We start from the raw sequence: 27,500 nt of genomic DNA, 5'->3' as shown, positions 1-27,500 counted from the left end.
TACATATTTAAGAAGTAAATCAAATCAAATCAAAGTTTATTTGTCACGAATACAACAGGTGTAGTAGACCTTACAGTGAAATGCTGAATACAACAGGTGTAGTAGACCTTATAGTGAAATGCTGAATACAACAGGTGTAGTAGACCTTATAGTGAAATGCCGAATACAACAGGTATAGTAGACCTTACAGTGAAATGCTGAATACAACAGGTGTAGTAGACCTTACAGTGAAATGCTGAATACAACAGGTGTAGTAGACCTTATAGTGAAATGCCGAATACAACAGGTGTAGTAGACCTTATAGTGAAATGCTGAATACAACAGGTGTAGGTAGACCTTACAGTGAAATGGTAAATACAACAGGTGTAGTAGACCTTACAGTGAAATGCTGAATACAACAGGTGTAGGTAGACCTTACAGTGAAATGCTGAATACAACAGGTGTAGGTAGACCTTACAGTGAAATGGTGAATACAACAGGTGTAGTAGACCTCACAGTGAAATGCTGAATACAACAGGTGTAGTAGACCTTACAGTGAAATGCTGAATACAACAGGTGTAGGTAGACCTTACAGTGAAATGCTGAATACAACAGGTGTAGGTAGACCTTACAGTGAAATGCTGAATACAACAGGTGTAGTAGACCTTACAGTGAAATGGTGAATACAACAGGTGTAGTAGACCTCACAGTGAAATGCTGAATACAACAGGTGTAGTAGACCTTACAGTGAAATGCTGAATACAACAGGTGTAGGTAGACCTTATAGTGAAATGCTGAATACAACAGGTGTAGGTAGACCTTATAGTGAAATGCTGAATACAACAGGTGTAGTAGACCTTACAGTGAAATGCTGAATACAACAGGTGTAGTAGACCTTACAGTGAAATGCTGAATACAACAGGTGTAGGTAGACCTTATAGTGAAATGCTGAATACAACAGGTGTAGGTAGACCTTATAGTGAAATGCTGAATACAACAGGTGTAGGTAGACCTTATAGTGAAATGCTGAATACAACAGGTGTAGTAGACCTTACAGTGAAATGCTGAATACAACAGGTGTAGTAGACCTTACAGTGAAATGCTGAATACAACAGGTGTAGGTAGACCTTATAGTGAAATGCTGAATACAACAGGTGTAGGTAGACCTTATAGTGAAATGCTGAATACAACAGGTGTAGTAGACCTTACAGTGAAATGCTGAATACAACAGGTGTAGGTAGACCTTATAGTGAAATGCTGAATACAACAGGTGTAGGTAGACCTTATAGTGAAATGCTGAATACAACAGGTGTAGGTAGACCTTACAGTGAAATGCCGAATACAACAGGTGTAGGTAGACCTTACAGTGAAATGCTGAATACAACAGGTGTAGTAGACCTTACAGTGAAATGCTGAATACAACAGGTGTAGTAGACCTTACAGTGAAATGCTGAATACAACAGGTGTAGTAGACCTTACAGTGAAATGCTGAATACAACAGGTGTAGGTAGACCTTATAGTGAAATGCTGAATACAACAGGTGTAGTAGACCTTACAGTGAAATGCCGAATACAACAGGTGTAGGTAGACCTTATAGTGAAATGCTGAATACAACAGGTGTAGTAGACCTTACAGTGAAATGGTAAATACAACAGGTGTAGACCTTATAGTGAAATGCTGAATACAACAGGTGTAGTAGACCTTACAGTGAAATGGTAAATACAACAGGTGTAGGTAGACCTTACAGTGAAATGCTGAATACAACAGGTGTAGTAGACCTTACAGTGAAATGCTAAATACAACAGGTGTAGGTAGACCTTACAGTGAAATGCTGAATATAACAGGTGTAGGTAGACCTTAGAGTGAAATGCTGAATACAACAGGTGTAGGTAGACCTTACAGTGAAATGTTGAATATAACAGGTGTAGGTAGACCTTACAGTGAAATGCTAACTTACAGGCTCTAACCAATAATGCAAAAAAGGTATTAGGTGAACAATAGGTAAGTAAAGAAATAAAACAACAGTAAAAAGACAGGCTATACACAGTAGAGAAGCTATATACAGTAGAGAGGCTATATACAGTAGAGAGGCTATATACAGTAGAGAGTGAGCACTCCTTTATGTTGTGAGCACTCCTTTATGTTGTGAGCACTCCTTTATGTTGTGAGCACTCCTTTATGTTGTGAGCACTCCTTTATGTTGTGAACACTCCTTTATGTGGTCAGCACTCCTTTATGTTGTCAGCACTCCTTTATGTTGTGAGCACTCCTTTATGTTGTGAACACTCCTTTATGTTGTGAACACTCCTTTATGTTGTGAACACTCCTTTATGTTGTCAGCACTCCTTTATGTTGTCAGCACTCCTTTATGTTGTGAGCACTCCTTTATGTTGTTAGCACTCCTTTATGTTGTGAGCACTCCTTTATGTTGTGAACACTCCTTTATGTTGTGAACACTCCACTATGTTGTGAGCACTCCTTTATGTGGTCAGCACTCCTTTATGTTGTGAGCACTCCTTTATGTTGTGAACACTCCTTTATGTTGTGAACACTCCTTTATGTTGTGAACACTCCTTTATGTTGTGAGCACTCCTTTATGTTGTGAACACTCCTTTATGTTGTGAGCACTCCTTTATGTTGTGAGCACTCCTTTATGTTGTGAGCACTCCTTTATGTTGTGAACACTCCTTTATGTTGTGAACACTCCTTTATGTTGTGAACACTCCTTTATGTTGTGAGCACTCCTTTATGTTGTGATCGGCCCGAGTTCCCGACTTGGAATTCCAAGGTGGATGACCGTTCAAACCTTATTTTCCCAATCGGAGCTCGTTTTTTCCCAGAGTTCCCAGTTGTCTTGAAGTCTGATATTTACCAGTTCCGAGTTTCCAGTTGTTTTGAACGCGGTAGAAGTCATGCTGGATTGAAAGCATGGCCAATGTTGAATGTTTATCCCTTTAAGCTTGGAAAAGAGAGCCTTAAACCCAGACTGGGACCCCACACCCACTCCACTGAATAGCAAACTAGTGATTGCTTTGCAATGCTGGCAATGCTGGCCACTCATTGTTGAATATGCGATTTCAAATTTGTTGTGTAATGTTTATGTCCAATGGCCAATGAGAACTGATACGTTTTATCTATAATTTCTCTTCATATGGCAAGGATTGAAAAGGATTTGCCAATAGATTATCAACTTGATTCATGATGATGACTGCTAGCTAAGATTTTGAAAGCATGATGTTGACATGATCAGTCCAATCAAAGCTACGGTAGATATAACGTGATTTGACGTCATTTTATCTGTGGCCAATGACCGTGAGCTTGGTAGGATGGGCACTTCCAACGTAACTCCAAGGGGCTTGACATTTTGAGCTCTCCCTGTAGATTTTGCGGTGACGAAGAGTCCCCATGAGTGACAGAACACTGAGCCAATCACGGTGCAACTAGAGAACAATACCAACCCCAACACTCTGTATATTCCACTGGCTGCCCCACCACCACAGAAAGCACTGAGCTAGGCTGAAGCACCTGCCTTTTGGAGCTGCTTTACTCAAGAAAGCAAAAAAGAGACCATGTTCGTATGCGGCTTTATTAACACAATTATATATTTCTTATTACATTGTTTGCAAACTGATATGTGACACGTATCAATGCCAAAATAACATGCAAAACAGCCCCCCCCCCCCCACTTTGCATGCAATATGGATATGATATGGATTTCTTGTGGAATGAATATTGAACATGCTAATGTTGTGATTTCCATGTGAATTTGATTCATTGTGGAGCCCTAGGCGAGGTGGAAAATGATATGTGACGGCTTGCAGGGATCTCAGAAAATAGTTAAAATATTATTTATTTTATGCTCCAGCAAGTATAGTTCTATAGTCTGCAATTTATTATACTGTTTAATTAACACGTCCAAATGTATTTTGCTAGAGCAACCCTGGTTAAAGTAAACTTGTATAAAGTGACCTTTACCAACGGGATTCTACTGACCCCTGGGTGTCTGTAGTGTTGATTACAGTTGTATTTTGGTCGGCCAATTACATTACGACGTCAACTTCCCCTTTAAAATGTTCAACCCGAAGTTGGCGCTCGATGCGGCGCGCAAACTCAAACGACACTGGAGTTTGTTGTCAGAAACGTCGACTTCTATCTAGCGTTTGTAAGCCGCAGGTGATATAGCAAAAAAATAATCAATCGACACTGTTTTATGAAAAATAATTAGCTAATTATAACTCGTCTGGGAACTTTGGATATACGGAAACATTTTAATGACCGACAGTTTGCTTATCGTGCGTATTGAAGCCAGGAAGAGCGCTAGGTAACGGTGCCTTAACGATGTGGATAATGAGTTGGCCTTGGTAACCAAGCAGCTGACAAACCACCCAGTGAATTTGTAAACAATGCCTTGTGTTGCACATCAAGTTATTATTATCTATTTGTGCTGAACGTTACTGTATTTGAGAACAGTTTGCTAGCTTACAAGGCAGTTGAGCTAGTTATTTTATGAGGGAGTTGTGCTTGTCCATCACCTGAAGATGACTTCCGCATTGGTAAGTAAACATGATGATGATGATGAGTTGCCAACCAATCAACTGACCGGCTAAATAGTGTAAAACTGTTCCTTTCACATTGTTAGGATGACCCAACCCTGGAGAGGCACTTCAAGGGCCACAGAGACACCATAACAAGCGTTGACTTCAACTGTAACATGAAACAAATTGGTAAGTGTTGTTGTTCGTCAATCATTAAAAAAATAATAAAATAATCGAATATATTTGGTACATGCGCCCAATACTACAGGTGTAGACTTTACCGTAATATGCTTACTTATGAACTCTTAAAAAGTAAGAGAAATTTTCAAAAAAGGAAACAGTAAGAATAACAATAATAAGACTATTTACAAGGAGTACCGGTACTGAGTCAATGTGCGGGGGTACGAGGTAGTTGTACCCCTGCAAAAATTAAATGATGACCTACCCAATATAGAAATGGCACCTTGTGCATTCTACTATTACAACGTAATATGTACATGTAGGTAGGGATAAAAGTGACTCGTCAATCAGGATAGATAATAAACAGAGTAGCAGAGTTAGTATGTAGGTGGGTAGAATCCTGTGAGTGTTGATATTTGTAAATATTTTTTTAATTGAACCTTTATTTAACTATCCATTTAACTTTACTAACTAATGCACAAGGTGCCATTTCAATACCTTTATTTAACGAGGCAAGTCAGTTAAGAACACATTCTTATTTACAATGTCGGCCTACACCGGCCAAACCTGGATGACAACTGTGCGTTGCCCTATGGGACTCCCAATCACGTCCGGTTGTGATACAGCCTGGATTCGAACCAGGGTGTCCGTAATGACGCCTCTTGCACTGAGATGCAGTGCCTTAGACCGCTGCGCCACTCGGGAACCCCAATCATCAGTTCCTCTCGTCATGTTGGTCATTACATACCTTAGAGAGCTATTTTAGAGAGCTATTTATAACTTGTCAGAATTGTCCAGATCAACAAACTAAACTCAGCTAACATTTTTTTATTTAGGTTTTTTAGTGCATAGTCCTAACTATCATATTTGCCCCAACAAGTAGCCTAGTGGTTAGAGCATTGGGCCAGTAACCAAAAGGTTGCTAGATCAAATCCCCAAGCTGGCAAGGTAAAAATCTGTCATTCTGCCCCTGAACAAGGCAGCTAACCCACTGTTCCTAGGCTGTCATTGTAAATAAGAATGTGTTCTTAACTGGCTTGCCTAGTTAAATAAAGGTATTGAAATGGCACCTTGTGCATTCTACTATTCTACTACAACGTTCAATAGTAAGTTTAAAGTCGGACCGAGTTCCTTAAAAACAACTATTTTCTTTTTAAGCATTTTTTTGTGGGGGACTCGTTTGTTGCCCTAGACCAGTTTGGGAACCACTGGTGTAATGGGTACAGTCTGTCTTATACTGTATTAGTTGTCTAATGGGTTCAGTCTGTTTGTCTTATACTGTATTAGTTGTCTAATGGGTACAGTCTGTCTTATACTGTATTAGTTGTCTAATGGGTTCAGTCTGTCTTATACTGTATTAGTTGTCTAATGGGTTCAGTCTGTCTTATACTGTATTAGTTGTCTAATGGGTTCAGTCTGTTTGTCTTATACTGTATTAGTTGTCTAATGGGTTCAGTCTGTATTATACTATATTAGTTGTCTAATGGGTTCAGTCTGTATTATACTATATTAGTTGTCTAATGGGTACAGTCTGTCTTATACTGTATTAGTTGTCTAATGGGTTCAGTCTGTTTGTCTTATACTGTATTAGTTGTCTAATGGGTTCAGTCTGTATTATACTATATTAGTTGTCTAATGGGTTCAGTCTGTATTATACTGTATTAGTTGTCTAATGGGTTCAGTCTGTATTATACTATATTAGTTGTCTAATGGGTTCAGTCTGTATTATACTATATTAGTTGTCTAATGGGTTCAGTCTGTTTGTCTTATACTGTATTAGTTGTCTAATGGGTTCAGTCTGTATTATACTATATTAGTTGTCTAATGGGTTCAGTCTTTTTGTCTTATACTGTATTAGTTGTCTAATGGGTTCAGTCTGTATTATACTGTATTAGTTGTCTAATGGGTTCAGTCTGTCTTATACTGTATTAGTTGTCTAATGGGTTCAGTCTGTATTATACTATATTAGTTGTCTAATGGGTTCAGTCTGTATTATACTATATTAGTTGTCTAATGGGTTCAGTCTGTATTATACTATATTAGTTGTCTAATGGGTTCAGTCTGTATTATACTATATTAGTTGTCTAATGGGTTCAGTCTGTATTACACTGTATTAGTATGCTAATGAGTACAGTCTGTTTGTGTTTAGCCAACTCTATCAGTGTTTGCATCGTTGCAGCTGTAAGCTTGGCAGAGACAGGGCTGGCTACAGCATATCCACTAATAGCTCTGAGACAGAACATCTGTAGTCTGTGTATTGGCGGGACTCCCTGAGTTGTGGATCGTTCAGATGGATGGGAAATAACAACAATATAACACCCGAAATACAGTTTCCTGTCAACAAAGGTATAATCTCTGGAAACTTTACTTACCAGGCGTAAAGTGGAATGTGTTCCTCGCTATCAAATAAATGTCTGAATCTGATCGTTTTGTCTGAACTGCACCATATTCCTGCTGAGTTAGATAGCGGGCTGCCGTTAGGATCACACACAGGTGAAACACGACTATATTGTTGTTTGCCATATTTCTCTCTGATCTTGACCAAATACTTATTTTCCACCATAATTTGTAAATAAATTCATAAAAAATCCTACAATGTGATTTTCTGGATTTGTTTTTCTCATTTTGTCTGTCAGAGTTAAAGTGTACCTATGATGAAAATTACAGGCCTCTCTCATCTTTTTAAGTGGGAGAACTTGCACAATTGGTGGCTGACTAAATACTTATTTTGCCCCACTGTATATACATATATATATATATATATATATATATTATAGCTAACTGATGATATGTCTATTTTCTTGTTGTCTCCAGCGACCGGCTCCATGGACTCCTGTCTCATGATCTGGAACTTGAAGCCCCAAATGAGAGCCTATCGGTTCGTGGGACATAAAGACGCTGTGACGTCAGTCCAGTTCTCTCCCTCCGGACACCTGGTGGCCTCAGCTTCCAGGGACAAGACTGTCCGCCTCTGGGTGCCCAGTGTGTAAGTCTAGTGCGCACCTACTAGTGCGCAAATTGGGCGCGCATTGTTTTGGGCGGCAGGTAGCCTTGTGGTTAGAGCGTTGGGCCAGTAACCGAAAGGTTGCTGGATCGAATCCCCGAGCTGACAAGGTAAAAAAAAATCTGTCGTTTTGCACCAATGTTCCTTGGCCGTCATTGTAAATAAGAATTTGTTCTTAACTGATTTGCCTGGTTAAATAAATGAAATACATATATATATTTTTTTAAAGATATAATTGAAGATAATATACTTTTCACAATTGATTTATGCCACATATTGCCACTGGGTGGCAGCGATGTTACATTTGACATTTGCGTCATTTATCAGATCTCTTATCCAGAGCGACGTACAGTCAGTGCATTTATCTTAAGGTAGCTAGGAGAGGCAACCACATATATCAGTCATAGTCAGGACATTTCCTCAATAAAGTAGCTATCAGCAAAGTCTCTGCTGGTAGTAAAGTGCGACTGTTCACATAAAGGCATGTTTATTAGACCTTTCATAATCTGAAGCAAGGTTGTGTGAATAAATCAGCCAGACAGAGGAGAACCTTTAGTCACTCAACCATAGATGTCTCTGAAACCTAGATGGTCTTGTGTCTCCACATGTGTTTTTATAGTTGAAATGTGGCTTAATAACTATGCTCTTGCTGGCTGGCTTAAGATCTGACAATGGAGACAATGGAGAACACGCTCTGCTCTGGTACTGCAGCCTTCTCCTTCTATAACATGATGTGTAATAGAAGAATCTATGGTGGAAAGAATGGCTAGACAGTGAAGTGTGAATAATGGATTTGTCTGAATGGAGAGAGGAAGTTTGTAGCCTAGGTGGCTTGGAGAGGAAGTTTGTAGTCTAGGTGGCTTGGAGAGGAAGTTTGTAGTCTAGGTGGCTTGGAGAGGAAGTTTGTAGCCTAGGTGGCTTGGAGAGGAAGTTTGTAGTCTAGGTGGCTTGGAGAGGAAGTGCTAGGAAGTTTGTAGTCTAGGTGGCTTGGAGAGGAAGTGCTAGGAAGTTTGTAGTCTAGGTGGCTTGGAGAGGAAGTTTGTAGTCTAGGTGGCTTGGAGAGGAAGTGCTAGGAAGTTTGTAGCCTAGGTGGTTTGGAGAGGAAGTTTGTAGTCTAGGTGGCTTGGAGAGGAAGTGCTAGGAAGTTTGTAGTCTAGGTGGCTTGGAGAGGAAGTGCTAGGAAGTTTGTAGTCTAGGTGGCTTGGAGAGGAAGTTTGTAGTCTAGGTGGCTTGGAGAGGAAGTTTGTAGTCTAGGTGGCTTGGAGAGGAAGTTTGTAGCCTAGGTGGCTTGGAGAGGAAGTTTGTAGCCTAGGTGGCTTGGAGAGGAAGTTTGTAGTCTAGGTGGCTTGGAGAGGAAGTGCTAGGAAGTTTGTAGTCTAGGTGGCTTGGAGAGGAAGTGCTAGGAAGTTTGTAGTCTAGGTGACTTGGAGAGGAAGTTTGTAGTCTAGGTGGCTTGGAGAGGAAGTTTGTAGTCTAGGTGGCTTGGAGAGGAAGTTTGTAGTCTAGGTGGCTTGGAGAGGAAGTTTGTAGTCTAGGTGGCTTGGAGAGGAAGTTTGTAGTCTAGGTGGCTTGGAGAGGAAGTTTGTAGTCTAGGTGGCTTGGAGAGGAAGTGCTAGGAAGTTTGTAGTCTAGGTGGCTTGGAGAGGAAGTGCTAGGAAGTTTGTAGTCTAGGTGGCTTGGAGGGGAAGTTTGTAGTCTAGGTGGCTTGGAGAGGAAGTTTGTAGTCTAGGTGGCTTGGAGAGGAAGTTTGTAGTCTAGGTGGCTTGGAGAGGAAGTTTGTAGTCTAGGTGGCTTGGAGAGGAAGTTTGTAGTCTAGGTGGCTTGGAGAGGAAGTTTGTAGCCTAGGTGGCTTGGAGAGGAAGTCCTAGGAAGTTTGTAGTCTAGGTGGCTTGGAGAGGAAGTTTGTAGTCTAGGTGGCTTGGAGAGGAAGTTTGTAGTCTAGGTGGCTTGGAGAGGAAGTGCTAGGAAGTTTGTAGTCTAGGTGGCTTGGATAGGAGGTTTGTAGTCTAGGTGGCTTGGAGAGGAAGTTTGTAGTCTAGGTGGCTTGGAGAGGAAGTTTGTAGCCTAGGTGGCTTGGAGAGGACGTTTGTAGTCTAGGTGGCTTGGAGAGGAAGTTTGTAGTCTAGGTGGCTTGGAGAGGAAGTTTGTAGTCTAGGTGGCTTGGAGAGGAAGTTTGTAGTCTAGGTGGCTTGGAGAGGAAGTTTGTAGTCTAGGTGGCTTGGAGAGGAAGTGCTAGGAAGTTTGTAGTCTAGGTGGCTTGGAGAGGAAGTGCTAGGAAGTTTGTAGTCTAGGTGGCTTGGAGAGGAAGTTTGTAGTCTAGGTGGCTTGGAGAGGAAGTTTGTAGTCTAGGTGGCTTGGAGAGGAAGTTTGTAGTCTAGGTGGCTTGGAGAGGAAGTGCTAGGAAGTTTGTAGTCTAGGTGGCTTGGAGAGGAAGTGCTAGGAAGTTTGTAGTCTAGGTGGCTTGGAGAGGAAGTTTGTAGTCTAGGTGGCTTGGAGAGGAAGTTTGTAGTCTAGGTGGCTTGGAGAGGAAGTTTGTAGTCTAGGTGGCTTGGAGAGGAAGTTTGTAGTCTAGGTGGCTTGGAGAGGAAGTTTGTAGTCTAGGTGGCTTGGAGAGGAAGTTTGTAGTCTAGGTGGCTTGGAGAGGAAGTTTGTAGCCTAGGTGGCTTGGAGAGGAAGTGCTAGGAAGTTTGTAGTCTAGGTGGCTTGGAGAGGAAGTTTGTAGTCTAGGTGGCTTGGAGAGGAAGTTTGTAGTCTAGGTGGCTTGGAGAGGAAGTGCTAGGAAGTTTGTAGTCTAGGTGGCTTGGATAGGAGGTTTGTAGTCTAGGTGGCTTGGAGAGGAAGTTTGTAGTCTAGGTGGCTTGGAGAGGAAGTTTGTAGCCTAGGTGGCTTGGAGAGGAAGTTTGTAGTCTATGTGGCTTGGAGAGGAAGTTTGTAGTCTAGGTGGCTTGGAGAGGAAGTTTGTAGTCTAGGTGGCTTGGAGAGGAAGTTTGTAGTCTAGGTGGCTTGGAGAGGAAGTTTGTAGTCTAGGTGGCTTGGAGAGGAAGTTTGTAGTCTAGGTGGCTTGGAGAGGAAGTTTGTAGTCTAGGTGGCTTGGAGAGGAAGTGCTAGGAAGTTTGTAGTCTAGGTGGCTTGGAGAGGAAGTGCTAGGAAGTTTGTAGTCTAGGTGGCTTGGAGAGGAAGTTTGTAGTCTAGGTGGCTTGGAGAGGAAGTTTGTAGTCTAGGTGGCTTGGAGAGGAAGTTTGTAGTCTAGGTGGCTTGGAGAGGAAGTTTGTAGTCTAGGTGGCTTGGAGAGGAAGTTTGTAGTCTAGGTGGCTTGGAGAGGAAGTGCTAGGAAGTTTGTAGTCTAGGTGGCTTGGAGAGGAAGTGCTAGGAAGTTTGTAGTCTAGGTGGCTTGGAGAGGAAGTTTGTAGTCTAGGTGGCTTGGAGAGGAAGTTTGTAGTCTAGGTGGCTTGGAGAGGAAGTGCTAGGAAGTTTGTAGCCTAGGTGGTTTGGAGAGGAAGTTTGTAGTCTAGGTGGCTTGGAGAGGAAGTGCTAGGAAGTTTGTAGTCTAGGTGGCATGGAGAGGAGGTTTGTAGTCTAGGTGGCTTGGAGAGGAAGTGCTAGGAAGTTTGTAGTCTAGGTGGCTTGGAGAGGAAGTTTGTAGTCTAGGTGGCTTGGAGAGGAAGTTTGTAGTCTAGGTGGCTTGGAGAGGAAGTTTGTAGTCTAGGTGGCTTGGAGAGGAGGTTTGTAGTCTAGGTGGCTTGGAGAGGAAGTTTGTAGTCTAGGTGGCTTGGAGAGGAAGTTTGTAGTCTAGGTGGCTTGGAGAGGAGGTTTGTAGTCTAGGTGGCTTGGAGAGGAAGTTTGTAGTCTAGGTGGCTTGGAGAGGAAGTTTGTAGTCTAGGTGGCTTGGAGAGGAAGTTTGTAGTCTAGGTGGCTTGGAGAGGAAGTTTGTAGTCTAGGTGGCTTGGAGAGGAAGTTTGTAGCCTAGGTGGCTTGGAGAGGAAGTGCTAGGAAGTTTGTTGTCTAGACAACTTGGAGAAGTGCTACATTTTTCAATAGCACTTCGATTGAACAGATTTTCCCATTCAGTCCAGCAGTTTTACATTTACTTGTATGTGAATTACATTTTTGGAGTATGTGTAGCGTGTGTTATCTGAGAGTACCGTATCCCAGGAATAACCCACTGTAACGTCTGACTGCTGCTGAAGCACTGCTTTCAAATTGAGCGAGTACCTTCCTACAAATATCTTGGCATCTGGCTTGATGACACTGTCATTTAAAAAACATGTCACTGAGCTGGTGAAGAAGTTGAAGTTCAAAGTTGGTTTGTTTTTACAGAAACAAAGCCTGTCTGATAGGAAAGATTTGATCCAGGACACTTTTATATCTATTTTAGATTATAGGATATTATCTATATACAGCTAGATGCTGATATCCATTGTTCCCTTAGGTTTATTACTGGTGATGGTTCTAGAACTCACCATTGGGCCCTTAGGTCTATTACTGGTGATGGTTCTAGAACTCACCATTGTTCCCGTAGGTTTATTACTGGTGATGGTTCCAGAACTCACCGTTTTTCTCTTAGGTTTATTACTGGTGATGGTTCTAGAACTCACCATTGGGCCCTTAGGTCTATTACTGGTGATGGTTCTAGAACTCACCATTGTTCCCGTAAGTTTATTACTGGTGATGGTTCTAGAACTCACCATTGTTCCCGTAGGTTTATTACTGGTGATGGTTCTAGAACTCACCATTGGGCCCTTAGGTCTATTACTGGTGATGGTTCTAGAACTCACCATTGGGCCCTTAGGTCTATTACTGGTGATGGTTCTAGAACTCACCATTGTTCCCGTAGGTTTATTACTGGTGATGGTTCCAGAACTCACCATTTTTCTCTTAGGTTTATTACCGGTGATGGTTCTAGAACTCACCATTGGGCCCTTAGGTCTATTACTGGTGATGGTTCTAGAACTCACCATTGTTCCCGTAAGTTTATTACTGGTGATGGTTCTAGAACTCACCATTTTTCCCGTAGGTTTATTACTGGTGATGGTTCTAGAACTCACCATTGTTCCCGTAGGTTTATTACTGGTGATGGTTCTAGAACTCACCATTGGGCCCTTAGGTTTATTACTGGTTATGGTTCTAGAACTCACCATTGAGCCCTTAGGTCTATTACTGGTGATGGTTCTAGAACTCATCATTGTGCTTTGTATCAAAAAGTGGGTTGGGCCTCTCTATGTAAGGAGAGCAGATTCTTCTTGTGTTTTTATATAAAGCATGATTTTTTATTTTTACCTTTAAGAACAAATTATTTTCAATGACAGCCTAGGAACAGTAGGTTAACTGCCTGTTCAGGGGCAGAACGACAGATTTGTACCTTGTCAGCTCGGGGATTTGAACTTGCAACCTTCCGGTTACTAGTCCAACGCTCTAACCACTAGGCTACCTGCCTCCCCTTGGATAACAAAACAAAAAAACAATGGAAAGCCCTTCGGTCTCCACAGAGCTGCTTTTAGTTGCCTGCTTTATGTGAATCAACTCACAGAACTCTCTGAAATGAGATGTTCTGGTCCCTACTTGGTCAGTTCAGAGTCATGATCCGAGACCTCTATGTTGATACATGTATCTGGTATTCTATTGTTGTAATCGTGTGTATTGATATGTGTGTTTGATGTATTTATGAAGCGCTCATCTGTAGAATAGACCCTGGTTTCAGTATGACTTTCCACACTCTCATAGAATATACTACACTAAATGACTTAAATGTAAATGTAAATGTACACTCTCATAGAATATACTACACTAAATGACTTAAATGTAAATGTACACTCTCATAGAATATACTACACTAAATGACTTAAATGTAAATGTACACTCTCTGAGACTTGATGTATCAACACTCTCATAGAATATACTACACTAAATGACTTAAATGTAAATGTACACTCTCTGAGACTTGATGAATCAACACACTCATAGAATATACTACACTCTCTGAGACTTGATGTATCAACACACTCATAGAATATACTACACTCTCTGAGACTTGATGTATCAACACTCTCATAGAATATACTACACTCTCTGAGACTTGATGTATCAACACACTCATAGAATATACTACACTCTGAGACTTGATGTATCAACACACTCATAGAATATACTACACTCTCTGAGACTTGATGTATCAACACACTCATAGAATATACTACACTCTCTGAGACTTGATGTATCAACACACTCATAGAATATACTACACTCTCTGAGACTTGATGTATCAACACACTCATAGAATATACTACACTCTCTGAGACTTGATGTATCAACACTCTCATAGAATATACTACACTAAATGACTTACATGTAAATGTACACTCTCATAGAATATACTACACTAAATGACTTAAATGTAAATGTACACTCTCATAGAATATACTACACTAAATGACTTAAATGTAAATGTACACTCTCTGAGACTTGATGTATCAACACTCTCATAGAATATACTACACTAAATGACTTAAATGTAAATGTACACTCTCATAGAATATACTACACTAAATGACTTAAATGTAAATGTACACTCTCATAGAATATACTACACTAAATGACTTAAATGTAAATGTACACTCTCATAGAATATACTACACTAAATGACTTAAATGTAAATGTACACTCTCATAGAATATACTACACTAAATGACTTAAATGTAAATGTACACTCTCATAGAATATACTACACTAAATGACTTAAATGTAAATGTACACTCTCATAGAATATACTACACTAAATGACTTAAATGTAAATGTACACTCTCATAGAATATACTACACTAAATGACTTAAATGTAAATGTACACTCTCATAGAATATACTACACTAAATGACTTAAATGTAAATGTACACTCTCATAGAATATACTACACTAAATGACTTAAATGTAAATGTACACTCTCTGAGACTTGATGTATCAACACTCTCATAGAATATACTACACTAAATGACTTAAATGTAAATGTACACTCTCTGAGACTTGATGAATCAACACACTCATAGAATATACTACACTCTCTGAGACTTGATGTATCAACACACTCATAGAATATACTACACTCTCTGAGACTTGATGTATCAACACTCTCATAGAATATACTACACTCTCTGAGACTTGATGTATCAACACACTCATAGAATATACTACACTCTGAGACTTGATGTATCAACACACTCATAGAATATACTACACTCTCTGAGACTTGATGTATCAACACACTCATAGAATATACTACACTCTCTGAGACTTGATGTATCAACACACTCATAGAATATACTACACTCTCTGAGACTTGATGTATCAACACACTCATAGAATATACTACACTCTCTGAGACTTGATGTATCAACACTCTCATAGAATATACTACACTAAATGACTTACATGTAAATGTACACTCTCATAGAATATACTACACTAAATGACTTAAATGTAAATGTACACTCTCATAGAATATACTACACTAAATGACTTAAATGTAAATGTACACTCTCTGAGACTTGATGTATCAACACTCTCATAGAATATACTACACTAAATGACTTAAATGTAAATGTACACTCTCATAGAATATACTACACTAAATGACTTAAATGTAAATGTACACTCTCATAGAATATACTACACTAAATGACTTAAATGTAAATGTACACTCTCATAGAATATACTACACTAAATGACTTAAATGTAAATGTACACTCTCATAGAATATACTACACTAAATGACTTAAATGTAAATGTACACTCTCATAGAATATACTACACTAAATGACTTAAATGTAAATGTACACTCTCATAGAATATACTACACTAAATGACTTAAATGTAAATGTACACTCTCATAGAATATACTACACTAAATGACTTAAATGTAAATGTACACTCTCATAGAATATACTACACTAAATGACTTAAATGTAAATGTACACTCTCATAGAATATACTACACTAAATGACTTAAATGTAAATGTACACTCTCATAGAATATACTACACTAAATGACTTAAATGTAAATGTACACTCTCTGAGACTTGATGTATCAACACTCTCATAGAATATACTACACTAAATGACTTAAATGTAAATGTACACTCTCATAGAATATACTACACTAAATGACTTAAATGTAAATGTACACTCTCATAGAATATACTACACTAAATGACTTAAATGTAAATGTACACTCTCATAGAATATACTACACTAAATGACTTAAATGTAAATGTACACTCTCATAGAATATACTACACTAAATGACTTAAATGTAAATGTACACTCTCATAGAATATACTACACTAAATGACTTAAATGTAAATGTACACTCTCATAGAATATACTACACTAAATGACTTAAATGTAAATGTACACTCTCATAGAATATACTACACTAAATGACTTAAATGTAAATGTACACTCTCTGAGACTTGATGTATCAACACTCTCATAGAATATACTACACTAAATGACTTAAATGTAAATGTACACTCTCATAGAATATACTACACTAAATGACTTAAATGTAAATGTACACTCTCATAGAATATACTACACTAAATGACTTAAATGTAAATGTACACTCTCATAGAATATACTACACTAAATGACTTAAATGTAAATGTACACTCTCATAGAATATACTACACTAAATGACTTAAATGTAAATGTACACTCTCATAGAATATACTACACTAAATGACTTAAATGTAAATGTACACTCTCATAGAATATACTACACTAAATGACTTAAATGTAAATGTACACTCTCATAGAATATACTACACTAAATGACTTAAATGTAAATGTACACTCTCATAGAATATACTACACTAAATGACTTAAATGTAAATGTACACTCTCATAGAATATACTACACTAAATGACTTAAATGTAAATGTACACTCTCATAGAATATACTACACTAAATGACTTAAATGTAAATGTACACTCTCTGAGACTTGATGTATCAACACTCTCATAGAATATACTACACTAAATGACTTAAATGTAAATGTACACTCTCATAGAATATACTACACTAAATGACTTAAATGTAAATGTACACTCTCATAGAATATACTACACTAAATGACTTAAATGTAAATGTACACTCTCATAGAATATACTACACTAAATGACTTAAATGTAAATGTACACTCTCATAGAATATACTACACTAAATGACTTAAATGTAAATGTACACTCTCATAGAATATACTACACTAAATGACTTAAATGTAAATGTACACTCTCATAGAATATACTACACTAAATGACTTAAATGTAAATGTACACTCTCATAGAATATACTACACTAAATGACTTAAATGTAAATGTACACTCTCATAGAATATACTACACTAAATGACTTAAATGTAAATGTACACTCTCATAGAATATACTACACTAAATGACTTAAATGTAAATGTACACTCTCATAGAATATACTACACTAAATGACTTAAATGTAAATGTACACTCTCTGAGACTTGATGTATCAACACTCTCATAGAATATACTACACTCTCTGAGACTTGATGTATCAACACACTCATAGAATATACTACACTCTCTGAGACTTGATGTATCAACACACTCATAGAATATACTACACTCTCTGAGACTTGATGTATCAACACACTCATAGAATATACTACACTCTCTGAGACTTGATGTATCAACACACTCATAGAATATACTACACTCTCTGAGACTTGATGTATCAACACACTCATAGAATATACTACACTCTCTGAGACTTGATGTATCAACACACTCATAGAATATACTACACTCTCTGAGACTTGATGTATCAACACACTCATAGAATATACTACACTCTCTGAGACTTGATGTATCAACACACTCATAGAATATACTACACTCTCTGAGACTTGATGTATCAACACACTCATAGAATATACTACACTCTGAGACTTGATGTATCAACACACTCATAGAATATACTACACTCTCTGAGACTTGATGTATCAACACACTCATAGAATATACTACACTCTCTGAGACTTGATGTATCAACACACTCATAGAATATACTACACTCTCTGAGACTTGATGTATCAACACACTCATAGAATATACTACACTCTCTGAGACTTGATGTATCAACACACTCATAGAATATACTACACTCTCTGAGACTTGATGTATCAACACACTCATAGAATATACTACACTCTCTGAGACTTGATGTATCAACACACTCATAGAATATACTACACTCTCTGAGACTTGATGTATCAACACTCTCATAGAATATACTACACTCTCTGAGACTTGATGAAATATTCACATGACGAGTCTGTCATGCTGCAGAGTGTTTGAGTGAAAACCTTCAGAGAGCATATGGGGTAGTACCTTCTTTCACGTGACACAATGGATAAGCACCTGTGCAAGAGGAACATCTACGTGAGAATGCTGTTCATAGACTACAGCTCAGCGTTCAACACCATAGTGTCCTCCAAGCTCATCACTAAGCAAAGGACCCTGGGACTAAACACCTCCCTCTGCAACTGGATCCTGGACTTCCTGACGGGCTGCCCCCCCTTGTGGTGAGGGTAGGCAGCAACACGTCTGCCACGCTGATCCTCATCACAGGGGGGCCCCTCAGGGGTGCGTCCTTAGTCCCGTTGTGTACTCCCTGTTCACCCATGACTACAAGGCCGCGCACGACACCAACACCATCATTAAACTTTGCTGACAACACGATGGTGGTGGGCCTGATCACCAACAACGATGAGAAAGCCTACAGGGAGGAAGTCAATGACCTGGCAGTGTGTTACCAGGACAACAACCTTTCCTTCAACGTCAGCATGACAAAGGAGCTGGTCGTGGACTACAGGAAACGGAGGGCCGAGCCACGCCCCCATCCGCTTCTTGACTGGTTGCATCATCGCTTGGTATGGCAACTACTTAGCATTCGACCGCAAACCGCTGCAGAGGGGAGTGCATACGGCCCAGCACATCACTGGGGCCAAGCTCCCTGTCATCCAGGACCTTTATACTAGGCGGTGTCAGACTCCAGCCACCCAAGTCGTAGACTGTTCTCTCTGCTACCGCACGGCAAGCGGTTCCGATGTACCAAGTCTGGAACCAACAGGATCCTGAACAGCTTCTTCCCCCCCAAGCCATAAGACTGATGAATACAGTTGAAGTCGGAAGTTTACATACACTTAGGTTGGAGTCATTAAAACTAGTTTACATACACTTAGGTTGGAGTCATTAAAACTAGTTTACATACACTTAGGTTGGAGTCATTAAAACTAGTTTACATACACTTAGGTTGGAGTCATTAAAACTAGTTTACATACACTTAGGTTGGAGTCATTAAAACTAGTTTACATACACTTAGGTTGGAGTCATTAAAACTAGTTTACATACACTTAGGTTGGAGTCATTAAAACTCAGTTGTTTAGGCTCCTGTTGTTTATGTGACAAATACAATTACATTTTGATTTAATTTTGTAATACATGTTCGAGGCCACGAAGGCCATGTGTAGAATAAGTTAAGGCCATGTGTAGAACTCAGTTGGTCAGGAAATTGGTCCTGGGGGGGCGGGTCATAATTCCTCTGTTTCTTCCTTTCAGTAAGGCCATGTGTAGAACTCAGTTGGTCAGGAAATTGGTCCTGGGGGGGGCGGGTCATAATTCCTCTGTTTCTTCCTTTCAGTAAGGCCATGTGTAGAACTCAGTTGGTCAGGAAATTGGTCCGGGGGGGGGGTCATAATTCCTCTGTTTCTTCCTTTCAGTAAGGCCATGTGTAGAACTCAGTTGGTCAGGAAATTGGTCCTGGGGGGCGGGTCATAATTCCTCTGTTTCTTCCTTTCAGTAAGGCCATGTGTAGAACTCAGTTGGTCAGGAAATTGGTCCGGGGGGGGGGGGTCATAATTCCTCTGTTTCTTCCTTTCAGTAAGGCCATGTGTAGAACTCAGTTGGTCAGGAAATTGGTCCTGGGGGGGCGGGTCATAATTCCTCTGTTTCTTCCTTTCAGTAAGGGCGAGTCCACTGCGTTCCGAGCCCACACCGGAACGGTGCGTAGTGTCAGTTTCTCCGGTGATGGACAGACCTTGGTCACCGCGTCCGACGACAAAACTCTCAAAGTCTGGACCGTTCACCGACAGAAGTTCCTTTTCTCTCTCAACCAACACATCAACTGGGTCCGCTGTGCCAAGTACGGAACCAACAACCTGTTTTTACCCTCACAACAATGTTACGATGACGATGTCTGTATGGAATCAACAATCTGTTTCTTAGCCTGGTCTCAGATCTTTTTGTGCTCTCTATGACAATGAACATAGGATTTAGCAAGACGGCACCAACTGATCTGAGATCAGGCTATCTGTTACTGTTTCTCTCATAACACAAACATTAAAACAGGCTTTATGTACATTTTTAAAGCATTATACAAGATTTACAAGTTATAAGTATAGTATTTGAAATAGTGTATTTATGTTCAGTGCGTATGCCATGCGCCCCCACATTGTTGGTCCTTTCTGTCTTCAGGTTTTCACCAGACGGCAGGTTGATAGTATCGGCCAGTGACGACAAGAGCATTAAGATCTGGGACAAGACGAGTCAGGAGTGTATCCACTCATTCTATGAACATGGAGGGTAAAAGGCTTAATCTGTATACAGTGCATTCGGAAAGTATTCAGAACCCTTGACTTTTGTCACATGTTGTTACGTTACAACCGTATTCTAAAATGGATTAGAATCTACACACAATACCCCATAATGACATCACAATACCCCATAATGACATCACAATACCCCATAATGACAAAAGAAAAACAGGTTTTTAGATAAGTTTCAAATTAAAAGGAAGTTTAAAACTGAAAAATACATTTACATAAGTATTCAGACCCTTTACTCTGTTCTTTGTTGAAGCACGTTTGGCAGTGATTACAGCCTCGAGTCTTCTTTGGTATGACGCTACAACCTTGGCACACCTGTATTTGGGGAGTTTCTTCCATTCTTCTCTGCAGATCCTCTCAAGCTCTGTCAGGTTGGATGGGGAGCTTCACTGCACTGCTATTTTCAGGTCTCTCCAGAGATGTTAGATCGGGTTCAAGTCCGGGCTCTGGCTGGGTCACTCAAGGACATTCAGAGACTTGTCCCAAAGCCACTCCTGCGTTGTCTTGGCAGTGTGCTGTTGTCCTGTTGGAAGGTGAACCTTCGCCCCAGTCTGAGGTCCTGAGCACCCGAGCAGATTTTCCTCAAGGATCTCTTTGCAATTTGCTTCTTTCCCTTGATCCTGACTAGTCTCCCAGCCCCTGCTGTTGAAAAACATCCCCACAGCTTGATGCTGCCACCACCATGCTTCACCGTATAGATAGTGCCAGGTTTCTTCAAGATGTGACACTTGGCATTCAGGCCAAAGAGTTCAATCTTGGTTACATCAGACCAGAGAATCTTGTTTCTCATGGTCTGAGAGTCCTTTAGGTGCCTTTTGGCAAACTCCAAGAGGGCTGTCATGTGCCTTTTACTGAGGAGTGGCTTCAGTCTGGCAACTCCACCATAAAGGCCAGATTGGTGGAGTGCTGCAGAGATGGTTGTCCTTCTGGAAGGTTCTCCCATCTCCACAGAGGAACTCTGGAGCCACATCAGAGTGAACATCAGGTTCTTGGTCACCTCCCTGACCAAGGCCCTTCTCCCCCGATTACTCAGTTTGGCCGAGCGGACAGCTCTAGGAAGAGTCTTGGTGGTTTCAAACTTCTTCCATTTAAAAATGATGAATTTACCACAGGTGTACTCCAAATTGTAGAAACATCTCAAGGATGATCAATGGAAACAGGATGTACCTGAGCTCAATTTTGAGTCTCATTGCAAAGGGTCTGAATACTTATGTTTTTTACGTTTCATAAATTTGCAAACATTTCTACAAACCATTGTCATTTGGGGTATTGTATGTAGATTAATTGTTCATTTAATCCATTTTAGAATAAGGCTGTAACGTAACAAAATGTGGAAATGAATACTTCCGAATGCACTGTGTGTATTCTGTGTATGTATAAAGTGTGTATGTATCTCTCTCTATCACATACACACACACACACACACACACACACAAACGTTTTGACACCTACTCATTCAAGGGTTTTTCTTTATTTTTACTATTTTCTACATTGTAGAATAATAGTGAAGACATCAAAACTATGAAATAACATATGGAATCATGTAGTAACCAAAAAAGGTTTAAACAAATAAAAATATATTTTTTATATTTGAGATTATTTTTAAAGTAGCCACCCTTTGCCTTGATGACATCTTTGCACACTCTTGGCATTCTCTCAACCAGCTTCATGAGGTAGTCACCTGGAATGCATTTCAATTAATAGGTGTGCTTGTTAAAAGTACATTTTTGGCATTTCTTTCCTTTTTTGAGCCAATCAGTTGTGTTGTGACAAGGTAGAGGTGGTACACAGAAGATATCCATATTTGGTAAAAGACCAAGTCCATATTATGGCAAGAACAGCTCAAATAAGCAAATAGAAACAACAGTCCATCATTACTTAAGACATGAAGGTCAGTCAATATGGAGCATTTCAAGAACTTTTACAGTTTCTTCAAGTGCAGTGAATGTTTCTTCGCAAAAACCATCAAGAGCTATGATGAAACTGGCTCTCATGAGGACCGCTTCAGGAAAGGAAGACCCAGAGTTACCTCTGCTGCAGAGGATAAGTTCAGTAGAGTTAACTACACCGCAGATTGCACCCCAAATAAATGCTTCACAGAGTTCAAGTAACAGACACTGTGAATCAGGCCTTCATGGTCGAATTGCTGCAGAGAAACCACTATTAAAGGACACCGATAGGAAGAAGAGACTTGTTTGGGACAAGAAACATGAGCGATGGACATTAGATTGGTGGATATCTGTCCTTTGGTCTGATGAGTCCAAATTTGAGATTTTTGGAATTTTTGGATTCATCCACAAATGTCTTTGTGAGACGCAGAGTAGGTGAACGGATGATCTCCGGATGTGTGGTTCCCACCGTGAAGCATGGAGGAGGAGGTGTAATGGAATTCTTACTAGGATTAAATGTCAGGAATTGTGAAAAACTGAGTTTAATTTTTTTTTGGGCTAATGTGTATGTGATCTTCTGACTTCAACTGTATATGCTATGTCGACAGATTGTCTGTTTCTGTCCTGTTTTCTAGGTGTGTGAGCTATGCCGACTTCCATCCCAGTGGGACATGCATTGCTGCTGCTTGCACAGACAACACTGTCAAGGTCTGGGACATCAGGACCAACAAATTACTGCAGCATTACCAAGGTAAGGGTCAGAATAATAATATGGACCACAGCTAGGCAGGGTTAGAGCCAGGGAAGGACCTCCACAACCAGAGGAATATAGACCACAGCTAGGCAGGGTTAGAGCCAGGGAAGGACCTCCACAACCAGAGGAATAATATAGACCACAGCTAGGCAGGGTTAGTCAGGGAAGGACCTCCACAACCAGAGGAATAATATAGACCACAGCTAGGCAGGGTTAGAGCCAGGGAAGGACCTCCACAACCAGAAGACTAATATAGACCACAGCTTGGCAGGGTGAGAGTCAGGGAAGGACCTCCACAACCAGAGGAATAATATAGACCACAGCTTGGCAGGGTTAGAGTCAGGGAAGGACCTCCACAACCAGAGGAATAATATAGACCACAGCTTGGCAGGGTGAGAGTCAGGGAAGGACCTCCAAAACCAGAGGAATATGGACCACAGCTTGGCAGGGTTAGAGTCAGGGAAGGACCTCCAAAACCAGAGGAATATGGACCACAGCTTGGCAGGGTTAGAGTCAGGGAAGGACCTCTACAACCAGAGGAATATAGACCACAGCTTGGCAGGGTTAGAGTCAGGGAAGGACCTCTACAACCAGAGGAATATAGACCACAGCTTGGCAGGGTTAGAGTCAGGGAAGGACCTCCAAAACCTGTTGAAAAGTGCACTACTTTCTTTAAACAACTTTTTCTAAAAATGGATTTGCCAAAGCACTTTGATAATACTTTTAATTTCCTAAACGAACTGCTGTTATGTAAAATGTAACACTAGAGGACCGCCATTATTATTCACAGTAATTATAGACGACACAAGGGGAGACGTCGCTTCCCTTTAAGGCTTTTGTCTCCACTCCCGGCCCTAGTCAGAGCAGAGAGTTGGCTTAGTCTACCCTGGAACATGGAGGGTAAAGGGGGGTGTTTCCGGTGTGATAATGCAGTATCCAGTTGAATGTGCGTTTCTGGTGCGATAATGCGGTATCCAGTTGAATGTGCGATAATGCAGTATCCAGTTGAATGTGTGATAATGCGGTATCCGGTTGAATGTGTGATAATGCGGTATCCGGTTGAATGTGTGATAATGCGGTATCCGGTTGAATGTGTGTTTCCGGTGTGATAATGCGGTATCCGGTTGAATGTGTGATAATGCAGCATCCAGTTGAATGTGTGATAATGCAGTATCCAGTTGAAAGTGCGATAATGCGTTACCCAGTTGAATGTGTGATAATGTGGTATCCGGTTGAATGTGTGATAATGCGCTACCCAGTTGAATGTGCGATAATGCGGTATCCGGTTGAATGTGTGATAATGCGGTATCCGGTTGAATGTGTGTTCCCGGTGTGATAATGCAGTATCCAGTCGAATGTGCGATAATGCGTTACCCAGTTGAATGTGTGATAATGCGGTATCCGGTTGAATGTGTGATAATGCAGTATCCAGTTGAATGTGTGGTAATGCGGTATCCGGTTGAATGTGTGATAATGCGGTATCCAGTTGAATGGGTGTTTCCGGTGTGATAATGCAGTATCCAGTTGAATGTGTGATAATGCATATTCCAGTCGATTGTGTGATAATGCTGTATCCAGTTGAATGTGTGATAATGCGGTATCCAGTTGAATGTGTGGTAATGATGCGGTATCCAGTTGAATGTGTGGTAATGCGGTATCCGGTTGAATGTGTGATAATGCGGTATCCAGTTGAATGTGCGTTTCCGGTGTGATAATGCGGTATCCGGTTGAATGTGTGATAATGCGGTATCCGGTTGAATGTGTGTTTCCGGTGTGATAATGCGGTACCCAGTTGAATGTGTGTTTCTGGTGCGATAATGCGGTACCCAGTTGAATGTGTGATAATGCGTTACCCAGTTGAATGGACGATAATGCGGTATCCGGTTGAATGTGTGATAATGCGGTATCCAGTTGAATGTGTGTTTCCGGTGTGATAATGCGGTACCCGGTTGAATGTGTGTTTCCGGTGTGATAATGCGGTATCTGGTTGAATGTGTGTTTCCGGTGTGATAATGCGGTACCCAGTTGAATGTGTGATAATGCGGTATCCGGCCGAATGTGCGATAATGCGGCATCCGGTTAAATGCGCGATAATGCGGTATCCGGTTGAATGTGTGTTTCCGGTGTGATAATGCGGTACCCAGTTGAATGTGTGATAATGCGGCATCCGGCTGAATGTGTGATAATGCGGCATCCGACTGAATGTGCGATAATGCGGTATCCAGTTGAATGTGCGCTAATGCAGTATCCAGTTGAATGTGTGATAATGCGGTATCCGGTTGAATGTGTGATACTGCAGTATCCAGTTGAATGTGTGTTTCCGGTGTGATAATGCGGTACCCAGTTGAATGTGTGATAATGCGGTATCCGGTTGAATGTGTGATAATGCGTTACCCAGTTGAATGTGCGATAATGCGTTACCCAGTTGAATGTGTGATAATGCGGTATCCGGTTGAATGTGTGATAATGCATATTCCAGTCGAATGTGTGATAATGCATATCCCAGTTGAATGTGTGATAATGCAGTACCCAGTCGAATGTGTGATAATGCTGTATCCAGGCGAATGTGTGATAATGCGGTACCCGGTTGAATGTGTGATAATGCGGTATCCAGTTGAATGTGTGATAATGCAGTATCCAGTTGAATGTGCGATAATGCAGTATCCAGCTGAATGTGTGTTTCTGGTGTGATAATGCAGTATCCAGTTGAATGTGCGATAATGCGGTATCCAGTTGAATGTGTGATAATGCAGTATCCAGTTGAATGTGCGATAATGCAGTATCCGGTTGAATGTGTGATAATGCAGTACCCGGTTGAATGTGTGATAATGCAGTATCCAGTTGAATGTGTGATAATGCAGTATCCAGTTGAATGTGTGATAATGCAGTATCCAGTTGAATGTGTGATAATGCGGTATCCAGTTGAATGTGTGTTTCCAGTTCACAGCGGAGTGGTGAACGGTCTATCCTTCCATCCATCTGGTAACTACCTGATAACAGCCTCTAATGACTCCACTATGAAGATACTGGACCTGCTGGAGGGACGGCTGCTCTACACACTGCACGGACACCAGGTAGATTACACACACACACACACACACACACACACACGGACACACACACACACACACTGCACAGACACCAGGTAGACTACACACACACACACGCACAGACTCACACTCTAGATTTTCCTTTCACTTTTTTCTACTTCAGACCTGGAAAGAAATGTGATTTATTTATGTTGGGTGAGTCTCCCCTTTATAGCTGTATGTCTGAACGATCCCTGTAAAGTAGACCTTTATAAATATCAAGGAAGCTGTCTACCCACTGCCACTGAGTCATAGTGAGAGGAGAGGAGGAAGGTTCTCTTCATACTGCTCTCTGGCTGGGAGGGGAGGAGGGGAGAGGAGGAGGGGAGGGTGAGGAGAGGAGGAAGGGAAGGAGAGGAGGAAGCTTCTCTTCATACTGCTCTCTGGCTGGGAGGGGAGGAGGGGAGAGGAGGAGGGTGAGGAGAGGAGGAAGGGAAGGAGAGGAGGAAGCTTCTCTTCATACTGCTCTCTGGCTGGGAGGGGAGGAGAGGAGGAGGAGGAGGGGAGGGTGAGGAGAGGAGGAAGGGAAGGAGAGGAGGAAGGGAGGAGGGGAGGGAGGAGGGGAGGAGGGTGAGGAAGGTTCTCTTCATACTGCTCTCTGGCTGGGAGGGGAGGAGGGGAGGGTGAGGAGAGGAGGAAGGGAAGGAGAGGAGGAAGCTTCTCTTCATACTGCTCTCTGGCTGGGAGGGAGGAGGGGAGAGGAGGAGGGGAGGGTGAGGAGAGGAGGAAGGGAAGGAGAGGAGGAGGGGGGAGGGGAGGAGGGTGAGGAAGGTTCTCTTCATACTGCTCTCTGGCTGGGAGAGGAGGAGGAGGGGAGGGGAGGAAGGTTCTCTTCATACTGCTCTCTGGCTGGGAGAGGAGGAGGGGAGGAAGGTTCTCTTCATACTGCTCTCTGGCTGGGAGGGGAGGAGGGGAGAGGAGGAGGGGAGAGGAGGAGGTGAGGAGGAAGGTTCTCTTCATACTGCTCTCTGGCTGGGAGGGGAGGAAGGTTCTCTTCATACTGCTCTCTGGCTGGGAGGGGAGGGAAAGAGGGGAGGGCAGGAAGGTTCTCTTCATACTGCTCTCTGGCTGGGAGGGAGGGAAAGAGGGGAGAGGAGGGGAGAGGAGAGGAGGAAGGTTCTCTTCATACTGCTCTCTGGCTGGGAGGGGGAGGAAGGTTCTATTCATACTGCTCTCTGGCTGGGAGGGGAGGGGAGGAAGGGAAGGAGAGGAGGAAGGGAGGGGAGGAAGGTTCTCTTCATACTGCTCTCTGGCTGGGAGGGGAAGGGAGGGAGGAGGGGAGGAAGGGAAGGAGAGGAGGAAGGGAGGGGAGGAAGGTTCTCTTCATACTGCTCTCTGGCTGGGAGGGGAGGGAAAGAGGGGAGGGGAGGAATGTTCTCTTCA

General features: G+C 41.3%; 1 protein-coding gene across 2 annotated transcripts in view; it reads left to right on the top strand.

Moving 5' to 3' along the window:
* The first annotated feature begins 3,464 nt into the window (after positions 1 to 3,464).
* LOC115127572 (POC1 centriolar protein homolog A-like) overlaps positions 3,465 to 27,500 on the top strand; it is a 123,531-nt gene continuing 99,495 nt past the window's right edge. Inside the window, exons 1-7 of one of the 2 annotated variants that reach the window (XM_065004540.1) lie at positions 3,465 to 3,550; positions 4,619 to 4,703; positions 7,509 to 7,680; positions 19,743 to 19,922; positions 20,255 to 20,362; positions 22,910 to 23,025; positions 25,969 to 26,102. In XM_065004540.1, the coding sequence (XP_064860612.1) occupies positions 4,691 to 4,703; positions 7,509 to 7,680; positions 19,743 to 19,922; positions 20,255 to 20,362; positions 22,910 to 23,025; positions 25,969 to 26,102 (723 nt within the window). In that variant the 5' untranslated portion in view covers positions 3,465 to 3,550; positions 4,619 to 4,690. Of the gene's footprint in view, positions 3,551 to 4,077; positions 4,533 to 4,618; positions 4,704 to 7,508; positions 7,681 to 19,742; positions 19,923 to 20,254; positions 20,363 to 22,909; positions 23,026 to 25,968; positions 26,103 to 27,500 lie in introns of those variants that run through there. The other variant, XM_065004539.1, reaches the window with a different exon arrangement.

Source organism: Oncorhynchus nerka, linkage group LG2 (genome assembly GCF_034236695.1).
Source record: "Oncorhynchus nerka isolate Pitt River linkage group LG2, Oner_Uvic_2.0, whole genome shotgun sequence".
Classification (NCBI taxonomy): Eukaryota; Metazoa; Chordata; class Actinopteri; order Salmoniformes; family Salmonidae; genus Oncorhynchus; species Oncorhynchus nerka.
The sequence above is the reverse complement of the archived record's forward strand: the minus strand, read 5'-3'. Positions and strand labels throughout refer to the sequence as shown.